The 26,994-nt window shown below is 42.6% G+C and overlaps 2 protein-coding genes across 10 annotated transcripts in view; one reads left to right on the top strand and one right to left on the bottom strand.

Moving 5' to 3' along the window:
• Positions 1-8,131: 8,131 nt before the first annotated feature.
• LOC115060058 (ankyrin repeat and SOCS box protein 12-like) lies at positions 8,132-11,373 on the bottom strand. 5 transcript variants are annotated; one of them, XM_029527876.1, is made up of 4 exons: positions 11,246-11,373; positions 10,234-11,010; positions 9,574-9,727; positions 8,132-8,191 (listed from the first exon to the last, which is right to left on the bottom strand). In XM_029527876.1, exons 2-4 carry the CDS (start codon positions 10,994-10,996, stop codon positions 8,176-8,178), a joined length of 933 nt encoding a protein of 310 aa, XP_029383736.1. In that variant the 5' UTR covers positions 10,997-11,010; positions 11,246-11,373; the 3' UTR covers positions 8,132-8,175. The 5 variants fall into 5 exon arrangements, with proteins under 5 accessions (XP_029383736.1, XP_029383732.1, XP_029383733.1 ...); XM_029527872.1 differs by lacking the exon at positions 8,132-8,191 and adding an exon at positions 9,028-9,387; XM_029527873.1 differs by lacking the exon at positions 8,132-8,191 and adding an exon at positions 9,028-9,387 and having other exon boundaries at positions 10,234-11,007; positions 11,246-11,346.
• A 3,299-nt stretch (positions 11,374-14,672) lies between these two features.
• The window catches only part of spata20 (spermatogenesis associated 20), a 60,995-nt gene continuing 48,673 nt past the window's right edge, over positions 14,673-26,994 (top strand). For 2 of the 5 annotated variants that reach the window (XM_029528325.1, XM_029528328.1), the window contains exons 1-9: positions 14,673-15,122; positions 15,828-15,956; positions 16,033-16,097; positions 16,336-16,490; positions 16,564-16,707; positions 16,910-17,111; positions 17,207-17,337; positions 21,223-21,327; positions 26,765-26,839. In XM_029528325.1, the coding sequence (XP_029384185.1) occupies positions 15,841-15,956; positions 16,033-16,097; positions 16,336-16,490; positions 16,564-16,707; positions 16,910-17,111; positions 17,207-17,337; positions 21,223-21,327; positions 26,765-26,839 (993 nt within the window). In that variant the 5' untranslated portion in view covers positions 14,673-15,122; positions 15,828-15,840. Of the gene's footprint in view, positions 15,123-15,364; positions 15,512-15,827; positions 15,957-16,032; positions 16,098-16,335; positions 16,491-16,563; positions 16,708-16,909; positions 17,112-17,206; positions 17,338-21,222; positions 21,328-26,764; positions 26,840-26,994 lie in introns of those variants that run through there. The other 3 variants (XM_029528327.1, XM_029528326.1, XM_029528329.1) reach the window with 3 other exon arrangements.

Genomic DNA, 26,994 nt, shown 5'->3' with positions numbered 1-26,994 from the left:
GATTTATTTAATTAATTCCATTCAAAAAGTGAAACTTTTATATTGTATTCATTCATTACACACAGACTTATATATTTCTAGTGTTTATTTCTTTTAATTTTGATGATCATAACTGACAACTAATGAAAACCCCAAATTCAGTATCTCAGAAAAATAAACACTTAATACATAAGTCTGTGTGGAATGAATGTATACATTATACAAGTTTCACCTTTTGAATTAAATCACTGAAATAAATCAGCTTTTTCATGATATTGTAATTATATGACCAGTGATCTGTATATTCCACACTCAACTGTTAAATTGCCAATATGTCTTGTTTCTTCAAACTTCACTCATCCAATCCACCAAACACCAAACAAGAGTCAATGGCAGAATAAGCTGTCATTGGCAGAGAAGATTTGGAAAAGTTTTCATGGGCGCAGCCCACATACTCAGCTCTGCTGCTCATCCCACAAATGCATGTTCCTTACAAATGCGGCAAATGCAAATGTTTACTGTATGAAAGACTTAATGGATGAATCTTGGACAGCAATCGCTTCAGCGTGTCGGGTCAGGGCAGTAATGATGTTCATCCATGCAGGATATAGAGGGAAAGTCAGGTTGCTGGTTTCAGGATGTTTATCATCTCTTCACGGCATAACAACTTTCTGCGTGTGCGTGGTTTTGTCTCATAGACGCACACACTGCTTGTGATCGCTCATCTGCGTTTCTCAATGGATGGATCTGCGGGGCAAGTGAGGCGTTCAAGGTTCCCAACAAGTGTAGGTAAAATCAGAAATACATGGCAACGAGGTATTTAAGGTACAAAAACCGGGTTAGCAATAACAAACAGACATCAAGCAGAGTTCCACTACTGCTTGGTAGGTTCAGGGGGCAGTGCCGGGAGTTTGATTAGTCATACCACCGGGCGAGTATAGACCCGATCCTTGACTTGAACTACTGCAGTCCTGACCCGTCCATCAACTCCTGGTATGACAGCCGTCACTGTACGTACTTGCCAAAGAGATCTTGGAGTCTGTTGATCAGCGATGAGGAACACAGTTCCAACGACGATATCTTCTCTCTCGGTTTGCCACTTCTGCTGGGCTTGAAAGGTGGGCAGGAAGTGCCGGATGAAGTTCTTCCAGAAGTGGTCAGCTAAGACTTGGGAATGTCTCCAGGTCTCCTTAGGTGTGATGGGATGTGGGTCGGCGTCATCTGTGGAGACGTAACCCAGAGGTCAGGCATTGAGGATGCTCTCCACTTCAAGCAAAACTGTCCTCAACACCCAACACTCTGACGCGACCTGGGATCCCAACGTTGTGAAGAGGGCTGCCTTTACGGATCGCACCTCTCTCTCCCAAGACTCCCCGAAGTGCGAAGCACTAGGTGGGATAAATCGGAACCGGATTTGTTCCTTCGCCAGTTGTTCTTAAAGATCTGGTACCAGAGCAGTGAATGCTTCATGCAGTTCTTTACTCCTGCCCTTGACGTTGGTGCCTTGATCTGAGAGGAGCTCAACGGGCTTTTCTCTCCGAGCTATGAATCCTTGGAGTGACATCAAGAAGGAATCAGCATCCATGCTCGCCACGAGATCGAGATGGACTGCTCGAGTGGTGAGACACTAAAAATGCCGCACCTCTTCTCACTGCGTCGCCCCACCTTGATCAGCATTGGGCCAAAGCCGTCCATCTCAGTGGAGTAGAAGATGGGTCGAAAGAGTCTCAGAATTGATGCCAAAAAAGCCACATTAACTTGTTCTTACCCGTTGTCAGTGCGCAGGTATGCTACAGACTAGTGATGTGTCGGTCGCAAACAATGCGGCTCTTTCAAATGAATGACGGTAACTGAATCAATCCTGGCTCGGACTCGCTCCTTTTTTCTTTTTTTTTTTTTCTTCTGTTCAAGCCGCACGTGATTGGTCAGCTACATGAGCACTGATCATAAGGGGGAGGGGCGGTTGCTAAACAGTACAGAGAGAGAACGGTCACTAGCACACCCACACAGTAACGCTGGAAACAGGTGGGAATTGAAAATGAATGGCAGGAAAAGAAGCAAAATTTTGCCTGCATTTCAGTTTTATTGATCAAGCAAAGGCAGAATGTGTGGCCAAGGGTTCTGAGCCGTGCCACAAGAACCAGCTTTCTATACAGAGCTGGAATTCCCATCACTACTACAGACCCATAGGCCTGATCAGAGGCATCACAGAACACATGAATACTTCTGGTGCTGTTGCATCAATCTGAATTTTGTTCGGTCTAGCATCGCAGCAGCATTAATGACAGATGGGGCAGTTCACTTTCCCACGAGTGCCAGGCTTTGAGCAGATCTTCTGGTAAGTTGGGACTGTCCCATTCTCTCCTCTTGTCCCAGAGTTGTTGCACAATGACTTTGGCTCTGGTAGTATATGAGATAATGAATCCAAGGGGATCATATTGCTGAGCTAGGAGTCAGTAGATGTTGCGGATGGTTGGCTCTGGACTTAAACTCTAACTTAAACTGGTGATGCTTGTACTGCAATGTATCAGACTTACAATGCTTCGTGAGTCCTAGGGTGCGTTCTTTGAGGATCAGTGGCCTCCCGTGTGAACCAGATCACACTGCTTTTTGATCAAGACTCGAGTGGCAGGTGGTCAATTACTGCAGGAGCATTAATTGTCCATTGCCGCAATTCAAAACCCCCATCCTTGAGGAGGGACTGCAACTGGTCCACCAACTTCAGCTTCAGAGGGAAGGCTCTGCAACCAGTTGTCAACATAGAAATTCCGTTCTATGGACAGACGAGCATCGACCTTTATGTCGCGCCATAAGAAACACAAGAAGGGTTTGTCTTCTTCCCGTAGGTGGACGTGGTGGAACATCCCTTTGACATCACTACTGATGGCGACTGGGTGTTCCCTGAACCTGAGAAGGATTCCCAACAAGCTGGCTCCCAGACTGGGCCCCGGCAGTAGGTGTCATTCAGGCTCTGTCCTTTGAAGGTGAAGGAGCAGTTGAAGACAATCCTGTCTTTACCAATGTGTTGTACCATGTGGTGTGGGATGAACCACAAATTACTGCTCTTCGCCACCTCTTTCAGCGGCGCAGGTGTGACATAGCCAGCATTGAGAAGTTTCTCTCTATTCTCTCTCTTTAGAATAGGCTTCTGCTCTGTCTGGTTGTCTGGCCAGCCATCTTTCTGTCCTGTGTAACTGAGCCATGACGGTCTCCGGAGTGGCATGGAGCGGAGGAAGATGTTCCTTCCGCAATAGTGGGGTGCCATACTGTCTCACTCCATCCACTGGAACTCTTATTGTCTCCTCTTCCAGCTGTCTGATAGCAGTGGCATCTTGCCTGGACCTGGTAAAAAGCTGTTTACTGTGATATGGTAAGGTATCCATCTGTCACAATTTCTGAACATGGCTGAAGAGCTTGGCTTCTGGATTGACACTAGAAGTGAACAGGCACTGCTGTGGACTCAGCCGATGACGCAGGAATCTTGAGGGATCTTGTAGAGTCCAGTGAAACTGTCTGGTGAACACAGCTGCAGGTCCGCCAGGGGGGCCAAGACGTACTGGTTTCACTGGAGTGATGAGATGTGGATTATCCGACCCAATAAGCAGCAAGGGCTGTGTGTTCTTAACATCAGGTCCTTCAGGTGTCTGAACCTCTTCTGTAGGGCTTTGATTGTGTATGTGTGACAGGCCAGGCCAAGTTCCTTTGCAGTAAAAGCCCTGTGGATCTGGAAAGACCTTCCAGACTGTGAAACTGGAGCCACCGAAAATGACACAGAGGCACCATGGATAGTGCAAACTTCTTGCTGAACAGTAAGGAGTGCTAGGTCTTCAGGTTCTCCTTGTTGCCTCAGGCTAGCCACTGCCTCATGAAGGGGTATGGTGCACTCTGAACCATCGTCCAACACAATCATTTTGTTACCACTCTGGAGGACAACCCGATTTCAGTAACACCTGGCTGTTGCTGGTTGGTCAATATATATAAAGTGTCTCCAAGGTGGAATTTACCAAGCAGGTGCTTTCTTCAGGTGTGCTAGACTTGCCAGATGCGGTAGCAGTTTGACTGGTATTGACTTTGTGAAGAATGTCAAGGTGCTGTTTTTCACACTGTTTGCACTTGGCCTTGAGGTCACACTTTGATGCTCATGGCCGCATCTCCAGCACTTCTTATTTGCTTTGATCCACTCTGTCTTCTGTGCCTTTGTCAAGATTTCAAAGTTACTGCATTGATTCATGTAATGCTTCACAGAGTCACAGAATGGACAGTACTTCTTTGGCTTAGTCTGCGCTACAGTCGTGGATTTCTCAGACCTTCCCTTCCATTCACTGCCATGGAGAATAGTAGTGGTCTTCTGTAGTTGTACTCTTGGCACATCTCTCTCCGTGGGCCTTGCTTCTCTCGGGCGGAATTGTCCCAGTATTGGTCCCCAATCTCCTGTACACGGATCTCATATTCAAGCCAATGAGATAAATCAAGCAGTGTTGGTATAGGAGTGTAAATAGGGTTCATAAATCTCTGAAAGTTGGCTCTCAGGTTGGATGGCAACTTAGCTAAGAGGCAAGATACATGTGAGCCACACTTCAACTCTGTCCGATCCTGCTCTCCCAACTGGTGTAGCATGCTGACGAGTGCACGGATCTGGAGTGCAAGTGACTTGAAGGCTCTAATGTCGCCACTCCTGATGGTAGGTCTGTCCATCAATTTGGTGATCGTCTTCAGGGCCAGATGTTGGGCTTGACCATACATCTCATTAAGTACTCTCATGGTGTCACTGAATGGGAATGGACTGTTGATGCACAAGTCAGGAATGAGCAGTGCCTCCTCACACTTCAGGTGATCCGTCAGTATCTGAAACTTGAAGTGTTCCGTAGCAGCTGATGTTGGCCAAAGCAAGCTTCAATCTGGAAAACTCACGTGGATCCTCATGTACAAAATCGGCAATAGACGGCTGAGGTCCATGGTAAACCTCTGCTGGTGGAGGTCTACTTGGGTAGCGCAGGACCCGCAGCCGCTCATCTGGATGCAAGTGGTCAGGTGGCTGGGCTGGTGGCAGTGGGCTCTCGGACTAGGTAGTCTGTGACGAGGTGCAGGCTGAGTGTAACTGCTGTCTTGGGGATAGTAAGCATCATCAAGAGAGCAATATCTGCCGAGAACGATATCTGCTAGCAGATTGGCAGATTGTTGCACTATGACGGGGGCAGTTACTTTCTTCAGGTTGATCATAGGCAGTACAGAGTGGCGGACGAGCTGTTCATTGTAGAGCTGCGGCACTAACTGCTCTCCTGCGATTGGGCCTCGAGGTGGAAGGGACTTCTCACTTCCTGTTATTAGAGGGAGGAGATCGTGGGATAGAGATGACTCACCTGAAGTGGTTAGTAAGGGTAGCTCCAGGTGTTTGTGCATATCCATAACCATAACCATGCCTGTTCTCAGTAGGATATGGAGATTCATCACTGGCTGTCACCTGTGGGGCACTATCATACTGGTGTGGGTCCTTGTGACCTCTCAATGGCATCAGCATAGAAGATGGAGCAGGTGAGGATGACATCTTGCCCTCACGCAGTCTAAACTGTGACATGGTGTGCTCTGAGGCTAGAACCTGAGGGCTGGAGATCACCTCTGTAAGGTGTTGAACATCTCCTGAAGTGAAGAACTTCAGGAGAAGTAGCCTGTTGAGCCTGCTGATCAGGTGTGAGGCGGTGTTTCATAGGGTAGTCCACTTCATAGTCACGGAGATATGATGGTAGTTGGCTACGTCTGTGTGGGCAGTCCACCTCATGGTTCAGCTCTTTTTCTTGTTGGTCAAACATATTAGACTTAAGCAGTTGCGGTATCTGGCTCGAAGAACCAAAAATTGTATGAAAGCCTGTATGGATGAATCTTGGATAATAGCAATCGCTTCAGGGTGTTGGGTCGGGGCAGTAATAATGTTTGTCCATGCAGGATAAAGAGGCAGAGTCTGGCTTTTCGTTTCAGGATGTTTATCATCTCTTCACTGCATAACAACTTTCTGTGTGTGCGTGTGTGGTTTTGTCTCATAGAAGCACACACTGCTTGTGATCACTCATCTGCATCTCTCAATGTATGGATCTGCGGGCAAGTGAGGCGTTCAAGGTTCCCAACAAGTGTAGGTCAAATCAGGACTACATGGTAACAAGGTATTTAAGATACAAAAACCAGGTTGGAAATAACACACACCAATGGAACCTTTTGTACAGGCACCATTTAAAAGAGAAATAAATAGGCTTTATATATATATATATATATATATATATCTTCTCATTCAAATGAATAGGAAACTTTTGGCCTGTATTGTACACATATACCCTCACTGTGGAAAAAATTAATTCTCAGCTTCAATTTACATTTGAAAAAAAAAAAAAAAGCGGCATGTTCAAAATTATTCATACCCTTCTCAATAATAAATAGAAAAGCCTTTATTGGCTATTAGAACAATCAAACGCTTCTTATAATAGCTGACCAGCTTTTTGCATGTCTCCACTGGTATTTTACCTTTTTTAACCCGTTTTGCAATGCGCTCCAACTCTTTCAGGCAGGATGGTCTCCTTGCCATCACCCTGATCTTTAGCTCCCTCCACAGATTTTCAATGGGACTGAAGTCAGGACTCTGGCTGGCCCACTCCAAAATATTAATGTTTTTGTCCACTAACTCTTCATAACTTTTGCTGTATGGTTTGGGTTGTTCTCTAAGGCCAAGTTTCCCTGCAGACCGCCCAATGTTCTTGGGGTTAAAGGCTTCTCCTGTTTTATGCCCAATGGAAGCTACATAATCGTGGCCAAACAATTAAATTTTTGTTTCATCTGACCATTAAACAGAAGACCAAAAGTTTCTTCTTTGTAAAGATGATCTTTTGCAAAGGCCAAGCAGGCTTTTGTGTACCTTATCTGGAGAGGTGGTGTCCTCCTAGATCTGCATGGAACCAAGCAGTGTGCAGTCAGTTGGACTGTTTGCCTTGAGACACTATAGGTATTTTAAATGGGGCCCTACTTTTATGTAGTAAATGAGAGAAAAACATCCATTTCTGCAGTCATATGTATATGTTCAGTTCTTTGTTACGTGACAATAAATACTGTCAAAAGGTTTTTGAATTGTACTGAATTTAATGGATAGTCAGGTATTGATTAAATGCGGATGTTAATAATACCACTATTAGGCTACTTAAATATATATCACACTAAATAGCTAGTCATTATGATCTTCTGGTTTGCTTCAAAATATTTTGTTTAACTGGACCTCTTTAAATTTTAGTTGAATACCCCTGGTACAGAGCCTTGCATTTTCCCATAGACTGTGACTGTTTGCAATGTGTATGAATAATTTTGGATATGCCACTTTCTGTTCAAATGCAAAAAAACAACAACAAAGAAAAACTTGTTTGTAGTTGTGTCAATAACAGAATATATTAAAGATATACACACACAGAGAGACTCACTCACTCTACTGTAATAAGAGGTTCCTGCTTTAACTAGTTGGGAGACTTGTTTTCTATATAATATCTTATGATACATTAACATAAAGTGTACAAACACGCCGTTATGTAAAGTGCATAGCTGCTGCCTTCCTGCTTGTGAGGAGGTGAGAGAAGGTTTTTATCAAATCAAATCAAATCAAATCAGATTTATTCATATAGCGCCAAATCATAACAAAGTTACATCAAGGCACTTTACATATAGAGCAGGTCTAGACCAAACTCTTTATAGATTTATTTAAAGAGACCCAACAGATCCCCCGATGAGCAAGCACTTGGCAACAGTGGCAAGGAAAAACTTCCTTTAAGAGGCAGAAACCTCAAGCAGAACCAGGCTCAGGGGGGGCGGCCATCTGCCTCGACCGGTTGGGTTGAGAGAGAGAGAGAGAGAGAGAGAGAGAGGGAGAGAGGGAGGGAGGGAGGGAGAGAGAGAGAGAGAGAGGGAGAGAGGGAGGGAGGGAGGGAGGGAGAGAGAGAGAGAGTGACATAGGCATTGGGGGGGGGGGGTATAGGCAGGAACATGTTGCTGCATGAAGTTCATGGAGTTGAGCTGTAGTACAGAATTCATGGTATGGGACCAGCAGGTGTTGCAGGAACATGGGATGGAGATGAGTCACCAGCTGCAGGATGAGGACAGGGAGAGAGAGGAGAGGAATTGGGAGAGACAGAGACTTTGGCAGAACATGGTTAGTAAATGCAGTATAAATGCTTAGAACTGGGTGAAACTGTGTTTCTTATCAACGCATGCAAGGGGGGAGGAAAGGAGAGTGAGCGAGACAGAGGGAGAGAGAAAGAGGGAGAGGGGGAGAGAAGGTGATAGGGAGAGACAGACAGACAGAGAGAGAGAGAGAGAGAGAGAGGCTCAGTCCTTCCCCCAGCAGCCTAGGCCTTCAGTAGCATAGCTAAAGAGTAGAGGACTTTAACTTTTTAACTATAAGCTCTGTCATACAGGAAAGTTTTAAGCCTGGTCTTGAAAATTACTAAAGAGTCCACCCTCCGGACCGATGCTGGAAGTTGGTTCCAGAGAAGAGGAGCCTGATAACTGAACGATCTGCCTCCAGATTTACTCTTGGAGACTCTAGGAACCACAAGTAAACCTCCATCTAGAGAGCGGAGTGGCCTGCTAGGACAGTAAGGAACTATGAGCTCTCTGAGATACGATGGAGCTTGGCCATTAAGAGCTTTATATGTTAAAAGAAGGATTTTGAATTCTACTCTATATTTTACTGGCAGCCAATGAAGAGCAGCTAACACAGGAGAGATATGATCTCTTTTCCTAGTTCCTGTTAATATTCGTGCAGCAGTGTTCTGAATGAACTGAAGGCCTTTCAGAGATTTGTTTGGACATCCAGATAGTAATGAGTTACAGTAGTCCAGCCTAGAAGTTACAAATGCATGGATTCGTTTTTCTGCATCATCCTGAGAAAGGATGTTTCTGATTTTCCTAATGTTTCTCAGGTGGAAGAAAGCTGCCCGACTAACTTGTTTTTTGTGAGGGACAAAGGACATGTCCTGGTCAAAAATTACTCCAAGGTTTCTTACACTGGAGTTGGAAGCCAAAGTAATGCTGATGAGATGATTAGATAGTATTTTTCTGAGGTGCTTAGGACCGAGTACAATAACGTTTTGTCAGAGTTGAGAAGTAAAAAATTTCCACATTTATACTTCTCTTATTTACAAAAATAATGGCAAAATTGCGTTTCTCGTAATTTGTCACAATGAAGACCAACATTTCAATGGCATTATACATAATGAATGCGATCTAGTTCAAGCACTAGAAGAAATCTGGGCTGGGCATAGCATTTTGTTTTCATAACAGAGGATAGCTCCTCCAAAACACTTTCTCCCATGTGATGAACATGTGACAAAAAATGCAACTCCAAAAAACAACTTACTTCAGAACTTCAGTAGCAACCAGTGGCTGTGGGCAATTTACAAATAATGAAACAGTAGATATCACCATTTGTTCACACATTTATTAATTTGACTAATCAGTCTTGACAGCAGTAATTTTAATAATTTTTTTAAAGGACAAAGTTGCCAATAACTTGCCAAAAGCATTAGCTAATTAGCGAAAATGAATTAACACAAAATGCTTCTTACTCACTTAGCTAAGAAACTGTCTGGGACAGATTTGTATTGCAAGAAGTTGACGAGACTTGCTGGTATCTCCAGCTGGTCAATACAGTGGATCTTGTTGATCTTTTTGAGGTATCTTCTGACAGTGAGGCGGCACTGTGAGCTCAAGGCTTTTGGATTGCCTAGACAGAAAAGTAAAGCAGAAAAAAGGTTATTACACTTTACTTAACAAGGCCTTGTTAGTCTTGTAATGGATACTATATTTTGCTGTTTGTGATGCCCCCCCCAAAAAAAAAAAAAAAAAATTAGAAAAAGCAGCACTTTTCCCAGAAGAAAACTTTGATTTAAAACTCAAACATTCTTTTTGTAGAATGCGGAATTTTCTTATTGTTAGACAAGTACATTAGGTTACACAAGCAGTTTATCTGATTAATATTGAATACATTACAGCTCCCTAATTAAGATATCCAAAAAGAGATAGAACCTTAGCATGAAGTGGTACCAAAACAGTCAACAATTTCTAAATCCAAGATTATATGCGACTACTCAACTGTATGCTATAGCCTTTAGTTTCTTTCTTTGTTATCTTTCAACTTGCAAGCAGGGTACCATTCACTGAGAATACAGTACAGAATATAGAATATAGTACAGAAAAGAAGCATGGATAAATCTTCTTTTCATTCAACACCTCTTTCCTGGAGAAGCAGCTCTACGGCCTTGTTCTGCTTTGTAGACTTCTCAATGATCAGTGTAGGAAGGTAGACATTTGCACCAAAGTCAATCAGAAGCTGGATATACTCCACGCCACAGCCATGTCTGAGGCACATCTCCAGCACAGTTTTGGGCTGCTTGATTGAACTCAGCATCTTTGCATCCGCTGAGTTGTAATCTGGGTCTGCTCCATACAGAAGAAGCAGCTTGAAACACTCCATGTGTCCATACACAGCAGCTAAGTACAGTGGTCCGCTTGACACCTTGGCACTGGAAGTCCACAGTGAGACTTTGGAGCGAGAGTTCACCTCTGCACCATGTTTAAGAAGTTCCTTTAATATCGCCACATCACCCTCCCGAGCAGCTGTAAGTATAGGGGAGCAGTTGTTGGAGACGTTCCCATTGGGGTTGGCACCTGCCTCTAGGAGTGTTAAGACACAGTCCAGGTATTTCCCACAAACAGCCGCAAAAAGAGGTGTCTGAGCTTTGACATCCACACAATCTACCAGGGCTCCATGTGCTACCAGGACCTGTAGACAGCTGAGATGGCCTTTAGATACTGCAGCATGCACGGGGGTGCCTGCAATCCCCCAACCACCTCTGCAGTTAATGACCTTCTTATAGATTTCTTGACAGAGCATTTCATCAAGGAGTTTGACATTGTTCTGTAACACTGTTTGTCTCAGATGAGAAATTTCACGACTGTCTTCTTCTTCCTCTTTGGTCCTTAAACGGAGCATCGGAGCAGAACCTGCTGAAACATGCAAGTAAAGGCAGAGGAAATAAACATCAAATACAAAGAATAATTGTACAACTGTGTTGTTTTGGTCTGGTGACAGAACAGCGCTGACTGTATGACGTGATGTATTGACATCCAATTTAAACAACACGGAGGGTTTGGATCATATTCAGCAGCTACCTGCATGCTAAAATGCTAATCGGGTGTTCGTCTTGAAACTAAAAACAAAATATTCTTCATTTAAAGTTACCTTACTTAACGACGTCTCTCTAATAGCGGTTGCCCTTATCTTTTTGTTTTCTGCTCATTCTTCCTCCTCCTCCTCCTCCTCCTCCTCCTCCTCAGTCCCCCTCTTTTTCTTTTTCTTCTTCTTTTTCTTCTACTTCTTCTTCTTCTTCTTCTTCTTCTTCTTCTTCCTCTTCTTCTTCTTCTTCTTCTTGTAATGGTTACAGGCGGTTGGCATACATCGAATTGATACATTACCGCCACCAATAGGTATGGAATGTGGACCAGAATTCAGACATGACTATTATTCCCCTCAAAGGTAATGATGATGATAATAATAATAACAATAATAATAACAATAATAATAATTTTGGTATTATTATCCATTCAAATCACATCATATGTATTTATATGGTGCCAAATCATAACAAAGTTACATCAAGGCACTTTACATATAGAGCAGTGTTGGGATGTCTGACCTTATGCTACTCACACACTTTTGTACGGCTAATCATGCTGTTTTAACCTAATGGACCACTTATTGTTTTAATATCTGATTTTATACCTATTACATGTTTTTATACTTTTATTGTTTGGATTTAATGAACTACTTATGATAGAGTAGAGAGTGACACCCACACGAATGAAGTAGCTACGGCTCAATGTAAAAAGGATAGCGTATAGACATGACTGAAAAACACGTTTATGAAATATCTATATACGTTATGTTATATAATCATAAAAATCATAATTCTAATTACTTAATGAAGGAGATACACTTGAGTTGTGGACTTTGTGGTTTGTATCTACTATTTTTTTCTCTTCCACAGAAAACAGGAACCACCAACAGCCGCTATGGGCTGATCGCGAGAATGGAGCCAGATATCACGAGGAGGAAGTGTGTGACCCGGAGAAGACAACACCCACATACCTCATTTCCTTTGTGTAACCATAACATAAGCAGGACCGGGGAAAGACAGAGCATCAGACTTCATGAACTGATGCTGGAGTAGTATGCTGGTCAGGGAAACATAGTCTGGTCCAGAGCTCTGTAAACAATCTCCTTTTCTATAGTATATTTTGCTGTTAGAAGTGATACTAAAATATATGAAATTGATTTGGACTTCTCCTGCATCCTTCATCAAACGAATGCACGAGTTCATTTTGGGAACTCAATAGCAGGTCTAGACCAAACTCATTATTTAATTATTTAAAGAGACGCAACAGATCGATCCCCCACTTGCCGACAGTGACGAGGAAAACCTTCCTTTAAGAGGCAGAAACCGTTTCACAAAGCAGGTTCAACAAACTCTGAGCAGGGTTCTAAATTAACTTTTTTGATCACCAGTCAATGTGGCTGGCGACTCTCTAAAGTTACCAGCCAGTCAGAATTTCCACTAGCCATTTGACATTAAACTTTCTTTTTTTCGTTTGCTCTGTCGCTCTGTCGCCGATATCCGTATCCCCTCGATTCTTTCTATTATCGCCCAACCTCGTCTGTCCCATGTTCAACCACCGCCGCGTTTAATTTAGTTTTACTTTAGATGTTAAACTTCGTCTTACATTCAACTTTAGCTCTGCTGTTTTATCTACCTCCCTCACACTATCTATCTCTGTTCGTTTCTCGGGCTGGTTGCACTCTAGACTGCAGTGGGAAATACCGGCATTCGCGCAGTCAATGGGCGTATTAAACGCCATTACGTAGCATTACGGCTCAGTATTTATTGGAAATTTAGGAATCACTGCCAGGGGTACAAATGACTGAGAACAAAACAGCGTACAGTATATCTGACCGACACTATTGCCTCATGCATCACCGGCCAAACTGGCCAGTAGGTTTTTATCAACACCAACCAAAATGAATTTTAACCCGCGTTTGGCGGGCTGGCGGGTGTTAATTTATAACCCTGACTCTGAGTCTGACCCTGAACTCTGAGGTGATCTACTCTGAGATAGGAAACTCTGAGTTCTCGGTTCCAGAGCAGCAGATTTAAGTTAGTTTGATCAACTCGGAGTAGTTTCATCTAGAGTTAAGGACGTGCACCACAATTTAAAAAAGACAGCATGAATGGAGCCCCGATTCGACGAGTCACCATGGCAACGGGAAGAGGAAGGCAGAGTTTTTCACTTTGATAGAATTGGACATCTTAATGCATCATACGTTTGAACATGTTTTTAGAAAGAAGTGCAACACCACTGCAGCTGCAAAAGACAAAATGTAAAAACGTTGTTCAAACAGGTTCAAACACTGTTTGCCTGGTGGAGCCACCTCACACCACAACAAACTTTGTAACTGTACGTAGGCAATACTCCAAAGATTTTGTTTAAGCGTAGCAGGATGAGAAGCATCATTCCTGCTCTTTTGGCAAGTGAGTGTGCCGCCTTGCTCTCCAGCTCATTAGCCAATCAGCACCTGAGGCCACTGTAGGTAGGAAGGTAGTGCCCATAGACGCCGCATGGAGTGGGTTTGGCCATCTCACATCACCGCGCTTCAAAAATACAGAGCCAGGAATCCCCTATCTCGAGTGCTTGAAAGCTTCACTTCAGGAAGCACATGGCCATGCTCCTGCAGTGCTTTCTGAGAGTCATGATCACCAGAAACGTTATGACCTACGATGGCATCAAGTCTTCTACAGGATTGGAGCTCTCGTCAGGGTAAAGACTCACACACGGTCAGATGCTCTAACCAACTTCACAGCTAAGCTGGCTCCACTATTCACTGGCCCTTATCACATCTCCCGGAGACTATCTGATGTAAACTATAGCCCAGCTAGAGTCGACACTGGGAAAGAGTTTTTCATGTGGCGAACCTGGAGCTGTTCCACACATGGGCCACGGCTTCGTCCGAAAAAAATACTCTCACCCCTGACTTGCCCGAAAACAATCCTGTCCCTATAGATGACCTTTACACTGACTCTGATTCCAGCCACCCTTCCCAGACCGCTGTCAGGGAAGCTGATGGAGAGTCTCATGACATTGACGGGTCTGATTCACCTGTCCGCTGGCCCTACAGGGCCCTACAACTTGAGACCCACACAGAACCCTAGAGTGACCTCTGGATGGACTGACAGTAGGTGGCCTAATCCATATCATACTGACATGCTTGACTTAGTGTGAATGTTTGGGATTATGTTGAAACATTTTAATGATAACATGGGTTCTATGACAGTGGTTCAAGTTCTCTATACAGTAGTGATCGTGCTGTGGACACCCACATAAACATTGTTTTTGTTGAAAACTGATTAGTGTTTCAATCTGTTCTCAAAAAAAAAAAAGGATTTATAATAACATACTTCATTTGATGTCTGCTAGAATGAGTTGTGTTTTCATTTCAATATGTTGATATGCAAGCCAGCTGCCTGCATAACCAACTGTGTATTACCCTCTTTAGTTATGACAGCTTTTAGGTAGGTAAGTAGGCTGTTTTATTTTGAAAGGTGACGGAAGTTCTATGTTGAAACTGTATCTTCCTTCTTGTTTGGTGCCATCCGATGAACAAAGATTGACGCGATTTAGAAGCGGGCTATGTGAAAAATTTACTTGGTGCGGATTCACAGTGTTGCGACTGGAACATTGCTGATCCGGTCCGCGGCGCTCTCGGTGGAAACTGTATCATTGATTGTAATGGCGGCTATTTGCACCGGTGATCCAGGCGCAGCCGTTCCGCGGCGCTTCCGCTTGCTAGCCTAGCTACTGTAATCACTACACTTGCTGGATTAGGATGCTTAGGCTAGCATAGCGCTGCTCGGTGCCCAAAAATAAACAGACAGAATTTGTGCGCCGTGTAACTGGAGCTGTTTCGGGAGTCGACAGTAAGCAACAGAAGTCGTAGAGCAAAAGAGTGTTCCTGCCAAATTCCAAGCGACAAACCACTGCTGCGCCGTGTCCAGTCGGCCTGCCAGGCAAGGAAAAACCTTTTGTGGAGAGGATTGTTTAACAAATCGATAACCGCGTGTCACTTAGAAAACTACTGTAAGATGTGTAGTTTAGCATAGTTAGGCAACAAGAGCCAGGACACGTTTAGCATAATGTTTCTCCCTCAGTGCTGTGAACGTTGTCAATTAAAACATTTACCGAGGTCTGTGCATTAATGTATTATAATAGATAACTTAAAAGGTATTTTCTCTACTTTTCGACTAGATTTACAACAGATTTGCTTAATACGCCTGTCATCGTGGTATCATTAAGATAACCGAGGTACAGTTTGAACCAAAATCTGCATCACATTTAATGGCAGTGACATTCCAGTACGCAAACATTCATAACATAATGGATGTGCAAAATTGATAAGGTTAGTCATTGTGCTTGTGTTTTTACATACATATCAGTAGTGCATCAGTGTTACAGTCAATATAGGTCAATAGTATAGCCACCAGTGAATATTTGCATGGCGACCATTAAAGCTGAGGGACACACAAGGGCAATGCAATTATTTTATTGTATGTTGCTCCTTGTGCCGTTCACTATAAGCATGTCTGCGCAACTTGATTCACTCACTCATTCATTAATGAGCAAGCACCTGGTGACAGTGGCAGGAAAAACTTCCTTTAAATAAAGGGTTACTTTGTTAACATTAACAGAAATTGTGAATATGTTTGTGTACCCAGTTTAGCTGTCTTCATGAGTATGGCATCAGGGAATGAAGGCCCATCTTCCACTGCTCACAGTTACACCAACAGGTTAAGCAAGGAGAAGTCTCCCTACCTGTTGCAACATGCTCACAACCCCGTTGACTGGTTAGTGAAATAACCACAGATATGCACACACTTTGAAAGCAAATATTACACAGACTAATGCAATCTCTTTTACTAGGTATCCATGGGGACAAGATGCTTTTGACAAAGCCAAGAATGAAGACAAACCAATCTTTTTGTCAGGCAAAAAAGATTTTTTTTAATACCTGGTTGGAACATGAATTTCATTTTGGCCAACTTCACTCAAACCTAATTGTGTTTCAGTATCAGAAAATAGAATTTATTCCATGTAAATCATACCTAGACATGCATCTGGTATGAAATGACACTTAGTTTTCTGATGATTGCATACTGATGTACTCAAATTGTGTTTGTATTGGAAGTGAATCATGTATTTCCTCTGTTTCTCCCTGCCCACTAGTGGGCTATTCAACATGTCATTGGTGCCATGTTATGGAAAGGGAGTCTTTTGAGGATGAAGAAATTGGCAGTATCCTGAGCAAAAACTTTGTCTGCATCAAAGTAGACAGAGAGGAGAGACCTGATGTGGACAAGGTCTACATGACCTTTGTACAGGTGTGTGTAGATATGTGTTTAGATTTACCTTTTCTTATGCAGGTCTCTGACTTTTGATTGCGCATGTTCATAGGCAACAAGTGGGGGTGGAGGATGGCCCATGAGTGTTTGGTTGACCCCTGACCTTAGACCTTTCATTGGTGGTACCTATTTCCCTCCTAGAGATCATGGAGGAAGACTTGGACTCAAGACAGTCCTCACCAGAATTATGGACCAGGTGAAAAAATTGTTTTAGGTGTGGCTATCTCAGCCAAACCAGTTTTGAGGCTGCCTTTCAACCAGCACAAAATGTCCCAGAATGTGTAGTAATTCATACTAAGATTATACCATCTTTGCACTTTTTTTGGTGTTTTTTAAATTTATTTTTAAACAAGCAATAAGCTGTATATTAAATATTACATTACATTAATATTCTTCAGTGGCAGAATAATCGCCCTGCCTTGGAATCCAGTGGGGAAAGGATGCTTGAAACTCTGAAGAAAGGCATAACTGTCACTGCAGACACAGGAGAGAGTCCTCCTTTAGCAACAGATGTTGCTAATCGTTGCTTCCAGCAGTTGGCCCATTCTTATGTAGAGGAGTATGGAGGCTTCAGACATGCCCCCAAGTTCCCTACACCAGGTAGAAACAACAAAACCTAAATGTTCAACATGTCCCACCCCACCATTGGTTGATCTTGTTTTATTTGTCTTTTTTTTCTCTTTCTAATGCTGTAGTAAATCTGTTGTTCCTCATGTCTTACTGGTCTGTGAATCGCTCCACCTCTGAGGGAGTCAAAGCTCTTCAGATGGCCTTGCACACACTCCGTATGATGGCACTGGGAGGCATCCGTGACCATGTGGCTCAGGTTTATAATTGCTTACTCTAGAGTTCAGACCAATAGTTGGTTAACTGATTGGACACTCAGGATAAATGGCTAATGTTTCAAAACTCTTTCAAAAATTCTGTATCTATTCAATTATGTGAATAGATACATAATTTCTTGACTGGACTGCAAATATTGACCCAGCCTCTAAATTTGAATTGCCTCTGACTGATTGGTTGGGAAGGAACGATGGAAGAAAAAGCCCCCAACCCCCCCCCCCCCCAAAAAAAAAAAAAAAATAAAAAAATAAAAATAAAAATTTGTGCGTGTCCAGACACAAAGTTACACCTCTTGTTGCACGCAGTTTGATTAGAGATTCTCGTTTCTTTGCTGCTTGGGCAAGCAGTGGAGTGCTTCCATTATCAAAGAAACCAATCTTGGGGGTGTGAATGCCAAAGGAGAAGAGTCAGCGGAGAAGGGTGGAATGTAAGATGGTGTCGAAGGCCACACTGCATGTCAAAGAAGATGAGGATGGAGAGTAAGCTGGAGTCAGTTGCAGGGAGGAGATCATCGGTGAGTTTTATCATGGCAGTTTCTGTGCCGTGACGGGGGCAGAAACTGAGGTAGAAATGCTTAAAGAGGCTGTTTGAGGTAAATGTGAGTGTAGTTGAGTGGTGACTATATTTTAAAGATATGCAGATATTTGGAAAGCACAGAGGAGAGGAAATATTTGACCAACGTTGTGGTGAGGGCATCAAGCTGACATGCAGAGGGCTTGGATTTATGGAAGTTCAAGGTCAGGTCATGTAGGAGGCATCAGGGAGTTGAAAATTGGTAAATGGCTGGCAATGTGGGAGAGATTCAGATTGGGAGAGAAGCAGTGAGTTTGAACTTAATCCTTGTGAATATTGTGCATTTTCTCAGAATTTTAAAATTTTCTCAAGATTCACATGTCTCAGTTGAGTGCAGGTGGTGGGTCAGGAAATTAGTGGCTGGAAGATTTTGTTGAGGAGCAAGATCAGTGTTGGCGTTTCCTTCATTAGAAATGACAAGCCAGATTGGTAGTTTGATTTGGTGAAAGCAATTGAGTGATTGTAGTGTAAAATATCGCTTTCGGGCATTTACATGCCTGGAAAGATAGCTTAAAAACATATAAAAAAAAGTTCACCGCAGTGCTAGAAGATCATATTACTCAGCACTCATGGAAGAAAACAAGAACAACCCCAGGTATCTCTTCAGCACTGTAGCCAGGCTGACAGAGAGCTATAGCTCAGTTGAACCAGTGATCCCCTTAGCTCTAAGCCCTACATTAGACAATAATCTTCTATTGAATACAGCAACTTCTGAATCAACTGCAACACCCATTGTACATCTGGAATCATTCTCACCTCTGAATCTCACAGAGCTAGCTTCAAGAGTTTCATCATCCAGATCACCCTGTCTATTACCAACTAGCCTCATTAAAGAGATTTCTTACTTAATTGAGCCGTTCATTCTAGATCTGATTTATTTTGACCTCATCTTTGGGTTATGTACCTCAGACTCTTAAGACCGCGGTAATCAAACCCAATCTTAAAAAGCTAAGCCTGATCGAGATGTTTTGGCAAACTATAGACCCATATCGAACTTTCCCTTCATTTCTAAAATAAATAAGCAAACCAATTACATGACCACCTGGATGGGAACGTTTTGCTTGAAGAGTTTCAGTCAGGATTTAGAGTCCATCATCGCACAGAAACAGGGCTGGTTGTCTCTAATGATATTCTAATGGCTTCAGACAATGGATCAGCCTCCATACTTCTCCTTCTAGATCTTAGTGCTGCATTCAACACCATATATCACAATGTTTCACTACAGAGACTGGAACGTGAAATTGGGATAAAAGGAACTGCATTAAGGTGGTTCAAATCCCATTTATCAGATAGACATCAGTTTGTTCACGCTATCAGTGAAGCCAAATGAAGTCAGCCAGATAGTCAAACTGCAGACATGTCTTGAAGACACAAAAATCTGGATGACCCAAATTTTTTTACTCCTTAACTCTTGACAAAACTGAAGTTATTGTATTTGGCCCTAAGCACCTCAGAGAAACACTATATAATCATCTAATCAGTCTGGACGGCATTACTTTGGCTTCTAGCTCCACTGTAAGAAACCTTGGAGTAACCTTTGACCAGGACATGTCCTTTGTCCCTCACATAAAACAAGTCAATAGGGCAGCTTTCTTCCACCTGAGAAACATTAGGAAAATCAGAAACATTCTCTCTCAGGATGATGCAGAAAAACTAGTCCATGCATTTGTAACTTCTAGGCTGGACTACTGTAACTCATTATCTGGATGTCCGAACAAATCTCTGAAAGGCCTTCAGTTGATTCAGAACGCTGCTGCACGAATATTAACAGGAACTAGGAAAAGAGATCATGTCTCTCCTGTGTTAGTTGCTCTTCTTTGGCTTCCAGTAAAATACAGAGTAGACTTTAAAATCCTTGTGTTAACATATAAAGCTCTTAATGGCCAAGCTCCATCATATCTCAGAGAGCTCATATTCCCTTACTCACCTAGTAGGCCAGTCTGCTCTCTAGATGGTGGTTTACTTGTGGTTGCTAGAATGTCCAAGAGTAAATCTGGAGGCAGATCTTTCAGTTATCAGGCTCCTTTTCTATGGAACCAACTTCTAGTGTTGTTCCTGGGGGCGGACTCTTTAGCAATTTAAGACCAGGCTTAAAACATTTTTGTATGACACAGCTTATAGTTAAAAAGTTAAAGTCCTCTACTCTTTAGCTATGCTGCTGTAGGCCTAGGCTACTGGATGAAGGGCTGAGCATCTCTCTCTCTTTCTCTCTCTCCCCCTCCCGTTCTCCCTCCCTCCCCCTTGCGCTGACAATAACCATGCTTCTTAAAAATTACTGTTCCTCCCAGTTTCAGGCATGTGTACTGCATTTACTAACCATGTTTTCCTGAACTCTCTGTCTCTCCCAGCTCCTCTCCTCTCTCTCCCTGTCCACATCCTGCAGGTGGTGACTCATTGCCATTCTATGTTCCTGCAACGCCTGCTGCTCCCATATCTCCATGAATTCCATACTACAGCTCATCTCTATGAACTTCATGCACCATCATGTTCCTACCTACACCTGTTTTGAATGTCCCCGTCTCCTGCTCTCATTCTCACCCTACACTACTCCCCCTCCCATGCCTCTCTCGCTCTCCCTTCCTCTCTCTCTCTCTCTCTCTCTCTCTCTCTCTCTCTCTCTCTCTCTCTCTTCCTTTAAGAGGGTTCTGCCTCTTAAAGGAAGTTTTTCCTTGCCACTGTTGCCAAGTGCTTGCTCATCGGGGTCTGTTGGGTCTCTTTAAATAATTTTACAAAGAGTTTGGCCTCTGGTGATGGAGTCTCAGTCAGGTGACAACAGATCCATCGAAGCTAAGTGTTTGTATAATGAAGTAAACCTATCACAGGATGATTCTGGAGTCGATGTGTGAATTCAGACAGATGTTGTGAGACAAACGAGAGACATTCTATTGCTTCAAATATTCACTATTACTGATAATTTCATAGCAGATATGGCTGAAAGCACAGTACAGTCTTTGTCTAAAATTTATATCTTGAACAGACAGTCAGATGTCTGGAATCAACTATAGGGCATGCCACATGCTAGGTTTTCTCTAATAAAAAAAAAAAAAGTAATTTTCATCAATTTCACTGATTACATTGTCATTTTTGGCATAAAATATGATATAAACATATAACAAACATAACTTGGAATTGGAAATAGATAACACCAAAGAAATTAGTTTTGGAGCAACATTGTACTTGCTTGCTAAACACAACTAATAGAAGATAAACATTGGTTCTCGTTTTTTCCTCTCACTCACACAATGTCCCTCACTCTCTCATTCTCTCTCTCTCTCTCTCTCTCTCTCTCTCTCAGGGTTTTCATCGTTACTCTACAGATTCCTCCTGGCACGTACCACACTTTGAAAAGATGTTGTATGATCAAGCTCAGCTGGCTGTAGCTTACATAACTGCCTCCCAGGTGTGTATGTATGTGGTTTTTTTGTTGCTTTTTTTTTTTTTTTCCCTCTTTAAGGCTGAAACGATTCCTCGAATAATTCGAGGAATTGACTGCCCAGTCTTCAAGGCTGATATATACGATGACGATGGCACCTCTCGTCTTACTGCCTGTATCCACTTCTCTCGTCCTAAAGTCAAATTTTTTCTGTTCGGCAGCTTACAAAAACTTAGATCAGGGTTCTTTACCCTGTTAGTAGTGCACTCTACCACACAGCCGCTTTTGGGCATTTGTTTGTGTTTGCACTGGCACATGGAGAGTGACAAGCAACACCTTCACACAATACAAAGTCAATGGAGAGCTCTTGATTGTTTTGCCCTCTGTGGGTGTGGCTTTAGGAGCATGACGTGATGCGCTCTGTCTCTATGTGGAACAACCCAATGACATCAAGCATGCAAAGGAAGAAGGATGGGGCAGACGTGTTTGGTTGTAGCAGCGGGAAGATGGAGGAAAGACTTGACAACGATGAAAGCGAAGATAAAGACAAATGTTGATTGTCTATAAAAGGGAAACCAGTTGTTTATTACTAAGTGAAATGTCTTAGTTTCTCATGTATATTTATAATTGTTCTTTAACCAAACAAAATTATGTTTTATCCAATTACTTGAGTAATTGATGGAATTTTCATTAGAATACTTGATTACTAAAATATTCGATAGTTGCAGCCTGAGTGATTTTCAACATAGCTGACAAACGAATTATTCTTCTGCCTCTCTTAAGCTGTTTTTTAGTTGTATTACATAAAGGTTTTGAAATCCAATTTCTCTGAATGACACTCTTGTATTGGCTGCTCAAATAGAGTTCAGTAATTTGTGGGCCTTTGATTTCCATTTCTACCAAAACTTCATCAAAAAATTCTGACAATCTTAAAATCTGTCACTTGAATAATGTTGTATGTCATTGGACATGAATGAAGATGCGGCAATAAGCAATCATCCCAATGCCATTTTCTTTTTCTTTCTTTTTTTTTTTTTTGGTTTTTGCTTTGTTAGAAGTGTAGGCTTGCTAGGCCCCTTTTTCAGACTGGACAACGACTGAGATACAACAGGAAATAGGCATGAAAAAAAGTTCAGATACACAGACATGCATGCTGTTCATTTATTCATCTTCTATTGCTTATCTGTTACTAGGTTGCAGGGGGTGCTGGAGGCAATCCCAGCTCACATTGTGTGAGGGTGGGGTACACCCTGGACAAGTCACTAGTCCGTCATATGGCCAACACATGGAGACAGGGACGAACAGCTACTCACAATTACATTTGTACCTAGAAGCAATTTAGAGTCACCAATCCATGTAGACAACCCACAAATTGAACCCACTATTTTCTTAGTGTGAAGCGCTATGCTGTCATGTTGTATATTCTTGTTTAATGAGGGTATTGAGGCTATCTTGTCATTCTCATTGAATAATGTAGCTTACAGTGCTCAGCGTAAATAGAGTAGACCCCCTTCTAAAAGTAGAATTTTAAACAATATCTCAACACAAAAACTATTTCCAAAATGTTGACACATTTTTCCAGTTTTACTCAAGTTAGGGTCTTCTCGGCATGTAATGAGCAAGCTGGTGACAATTTGCACCATCAATCTTTTTCCATTCTTCAAGAATGACCTCTTAGAGACTGAATGCTGGATGGAGAGCGATGATCAACTTGTCTCTTCAGAATTCCCCATAGGTGTTTGATTGGGTTCAGATGAGGAGACTTACTTGGCCACTGAATCACTTTCACCCTTTTCTTCAGAAATCTAACAGTGGCTTTAGATGTATGTTTAGGATCATTGTAATGTTGGAAAAGTGCAACACAACCAAGGGCACGGAGTGATGGTAGCATCTTTTCTTTCAGTATAGCACAAAAAATCAGTGACTTTATGATGCCATCAATGACATACAGCTCCCCAACACCAGCAGCACTCACGCAACCCCACATAAGGACACGGCCACCACCATGTTTCACTGTAGGCACCATGCATTTTTCTCTGTATTCCTCACTTTTTCGACAATACAGTTTTAAAGCCATCTGTTCCGAAAACATCACTCTCATGGTGGCAGCGTCATTTCCGGTCACTGACGGTTGTGCTCTCTCTTGTGCTTTGTCATCTCTGTGTTGTTTCCACTGTTCTTCTGCTATTATTTTCTAATTCACTCGAGTAATCAGGCAGAAAATTATTTTCACACCAACACTAGGTTTTAGAAGTCAATATCTCCCCTTTCTCCAAAGGTTATAACCGTTTCTGCTCCTCTGCTAATCAAACTACGCGATTACCAATGTCCTCTAGCTCTCTGTCTCCACTCTCTGTTCCTCCTTCTCCTCCTCCTCTCCTCTCCTGTTCTCTGTGCCTCATGTGTAGTTATTCTTCTGCCTCCTTTTATGATAGCACCTCTTGTCATAGATGTAGGATGATGGTAGAAATGGAGGCGAAGATTAATGAGTTAGAATCCCGGCTCCGCACTTTAGCTAGCCCAACCTATGCTAGTGTAGCTAGCCCCCCCCCCCTTAATCTGACTTTATTTCTGGGTTATGTACCACAGGCACTTAAGACTGCGGTCATCAAACCCCAGCTTAAAAAGCCTAATCTTGATCCAGATGTTTTGGCAAACTATAGACCCATATCGAACCTTCCATTTATTTCTAAAATCATTGAGAAAGCTGTAGCAAAACAACTACACGAGCATCTGGATGGGAACAGTTTGTTTGAAGAGTTTCAGTCAGGATTTAGAGCCCATCATAGCACAGAAACAGCGCTGGTTAAAGTCTCCAATGAAATTCTAATGGCCTCAGACAATGGATCAGCCTCCATACTTCTCCTTCTAGATCTTAGTGCTGAATTCGACACCATAGATCATAATATTTTACTACAGAGACTGGAACATGAAATTGGAATTAAAGGAACTGCACAAAAGTGGTTCAAATCCTACTTATCAGATAGACATCAGTTTGTTCATGTAAACAACAGCTCCTCCTCATGTACTGTAGTCAGTCATGGAGTCCCGCAGGGTTCGGTACTTGGACCAATCCTCTTTACGCTTTATCTGCTTCCTCTAGGCAACATTATCAGGAAACACAGCATCAATTTCCACTGCTACGCGGACGATACTCAGCTGTACCTATCAATGAAGCCAAATGAAGTCAGTCAGATAGTCAGACTGCAGGCATGTCTTGAAGACATAAAAGTCTGGATGACTGGAAATTTTTTACTTCTCAACTCTGACAAAACAGAAGTTATTGTACTTGGTCCTAAGCACCTCAGAAAAATACTATCTAATCATCTCATCAGTTTGGACGGCATTACTTTGGCTTCCAGCTCCACTGTAAGAAACCTTGGAGTAATTTTTGACCAGGACATGTCCTTTGTCCCTCACATAAAACAAGTTAGTTGGGCAGCTTTCTTCCACCTGAGAAACATTAGGAAAATCAGAAATATCCTTTCTCAGGATGATGCAGAAAAACTAGTCCATGCATTTGTAACTTCTAGGCTGGACTACTGTAACTCATTACTATGTGGATGTCCAAACAAATCTCTAAAAGGCCTTCAGTTAATTCAGAACGCTGCTGCACGAATATTAACAGGAACTAGGAAAAGAGATCACATCTCTCCCGTGTTAGCTGCTCTTCATTGGCTGCCAGAAAAATATAGAGTAGAATTCAAAATCCTTGAAAAACGTATAAAGCTCTTAATGGCCAAGCTCCATCGTATCTCAGAGAGCTCATAGTTCCTTACTGTCCTAGCAGGCCACTCCACTCTCTAGATGGAGGTTTACTTGTGGTTCCTAGAGTCTCCAAGAGTAAATCTGGAGGCAGATCGTTCAGTTATCAGGCTCCTCTTCTATGGAACCAACTCCCAGCATCGGTCCGGGGGGCGGACTCTTTAGTAACTTTCAAGACCAGGCTTAAAAATGTCCTGTATGACAGAGCGTACAGTTAAAAAGTCCTCTACTCTTTAGGTATGCTGCTATAGGCCTAGGCTGCTGGGGGAAGGACTGAGCTTCTCTCTCTCTCTCTGTCTCTGTCTCTCCCTGTCACCCTCTCTCCCCCTCTCCCTCTTTCTCTCTAACTCCCTCCTTGCATGCGCTGATAAAAACCATCTTTCTTAAAAAAAAACAAAAAACAACAGTTTCACCCAGTTCTAAGCATTTATACTGCATTTACTAACCATGTTCTGCCAAAGTCTCTGTCTCTCCCAGTTCCTCTCCTCTCTCTCCCTGTCCTCATCCTGCAGGTGGGGACTCATCTCCATCCCATGTTCCTGCAACACCTGCTGGTCCCATATTTCATGAATTCTGTACTACAGCTCAACTCCATGAACTTCATGCAACAACATGTTCCTGCCTACACCCCCCCCCCCCTCCTCCAATGCCTGTCTCTCTCTCTCTCTCTCTCTCTCCCACTCTCAACCCAACCGGTCGAGGCAGATGGCCGCCCCCCCCTGAGCCTGGTTCTGCTCAAGGTTTCTGCCTCTTAAAGGAAGTTTTTCCTTGCCACTGTTGCCAAGTGCTTGCTCATCGGGGGATCTGTTGGGTCTCTTTAAATAAATTGAAAAGAGTTTGGTCTAGACCTGCTCTATATGTAAAGTGCCTTGATGTAACTTTGTTATGATTTGGCGCTATACAAATAAATCTGATTTGATTTGATTCATCACTCAGGAGTATAGAGTCCCAGTAGTCTTCATCTTTGTCAGCATGGGCCTTAGCAAACTTTTTTTGTGTCATGCAATTCCTCTGCAATGTATACCATACTTTGTCGCGGGAAATAGTCACCCCAGTTTGGCTTTCTACTTTAGATAACTGCAGTGAACTTGCATGCCAATTTTCTTCAACCCGCTTATCAGAAGACACTCCTGTCGAGGTGTTAACTTCCATGGATGACCTGGGCGTCTGTGCGAGATGGTTGCAGTTCCATCTTTTTTATGTTTGTACCACTTTTGCTACAGTATAAAGAAATTATTTTCTTTCGCAGGTCTTGTGGAATTTCTCGTTAATGTGGTGCCATTGCTGACAACATGAAATGGGGAGGGGTTTTCTTTAAGTAACACCCTTTTATAGTCAACTTTTTGATGAATGATTAGACTCACCTGTGGTTGATTCTTGTTAAGACATTTGCAGTCTAAAGTTTAGCTTTGTTCCAGAGACTTTCAGTGGGGTGAAAGTTGAGTAAAACTGAAATTTTTGTCCTCTTAAGTTATATTTGTTAACCTTATAAGTTAAACAGATATTTTAGAAAACTTCTTGTCAACAATTTGGAAATAGTTTTTGTGTTCATTGAGATATTTTTTTAAATGTTTACTTTTCAAAGGGGCTGTACTCATGTACGCAGAGCACTGTATGTGCTGCATATAAATCATGTGGCTGTATCTTTAGGGTTATTTTCAGGTTTAACAGGGTTTAAAATTTATTTTTACCTTTCCAGGTATCTGGTGAGAAGCATTTTGCAGAGGTGGCTGAGGACATACTACGCTATGTCTCCAGGGACTTGAGTGATAAGGTTAGTCATCTACAATGTGGCTGTTTTCATTACATATGGTGTGCCCTAGTTGGGGAAATTTGGTTATTGGCAATTAATATTCATAATTTAGGGGAATAATTATTAATAATCAGAAATATCTACTACAAATCGTCAGTCTCAGGGCACCACCCATC

The sequence above is a fragment of the Echeneis naucrates genome, chromosome 19 (genome assembly GCF_900963305.1).
Source record: "Echeneis naucrates chromosome 19, fEcheNa1.1, whole genome shotgun sequence".
Classification (NCBI taxonomy): domain Eukaryota; kingdom Metazoa; phylum Chordata; class Actinopteri; order Carangiformes; family Echeneidae; genus Echeneis; species Echeneis naucrates.
This window is presented reverse-complemented; position numbering and strand designations above follow the sequence as displayed.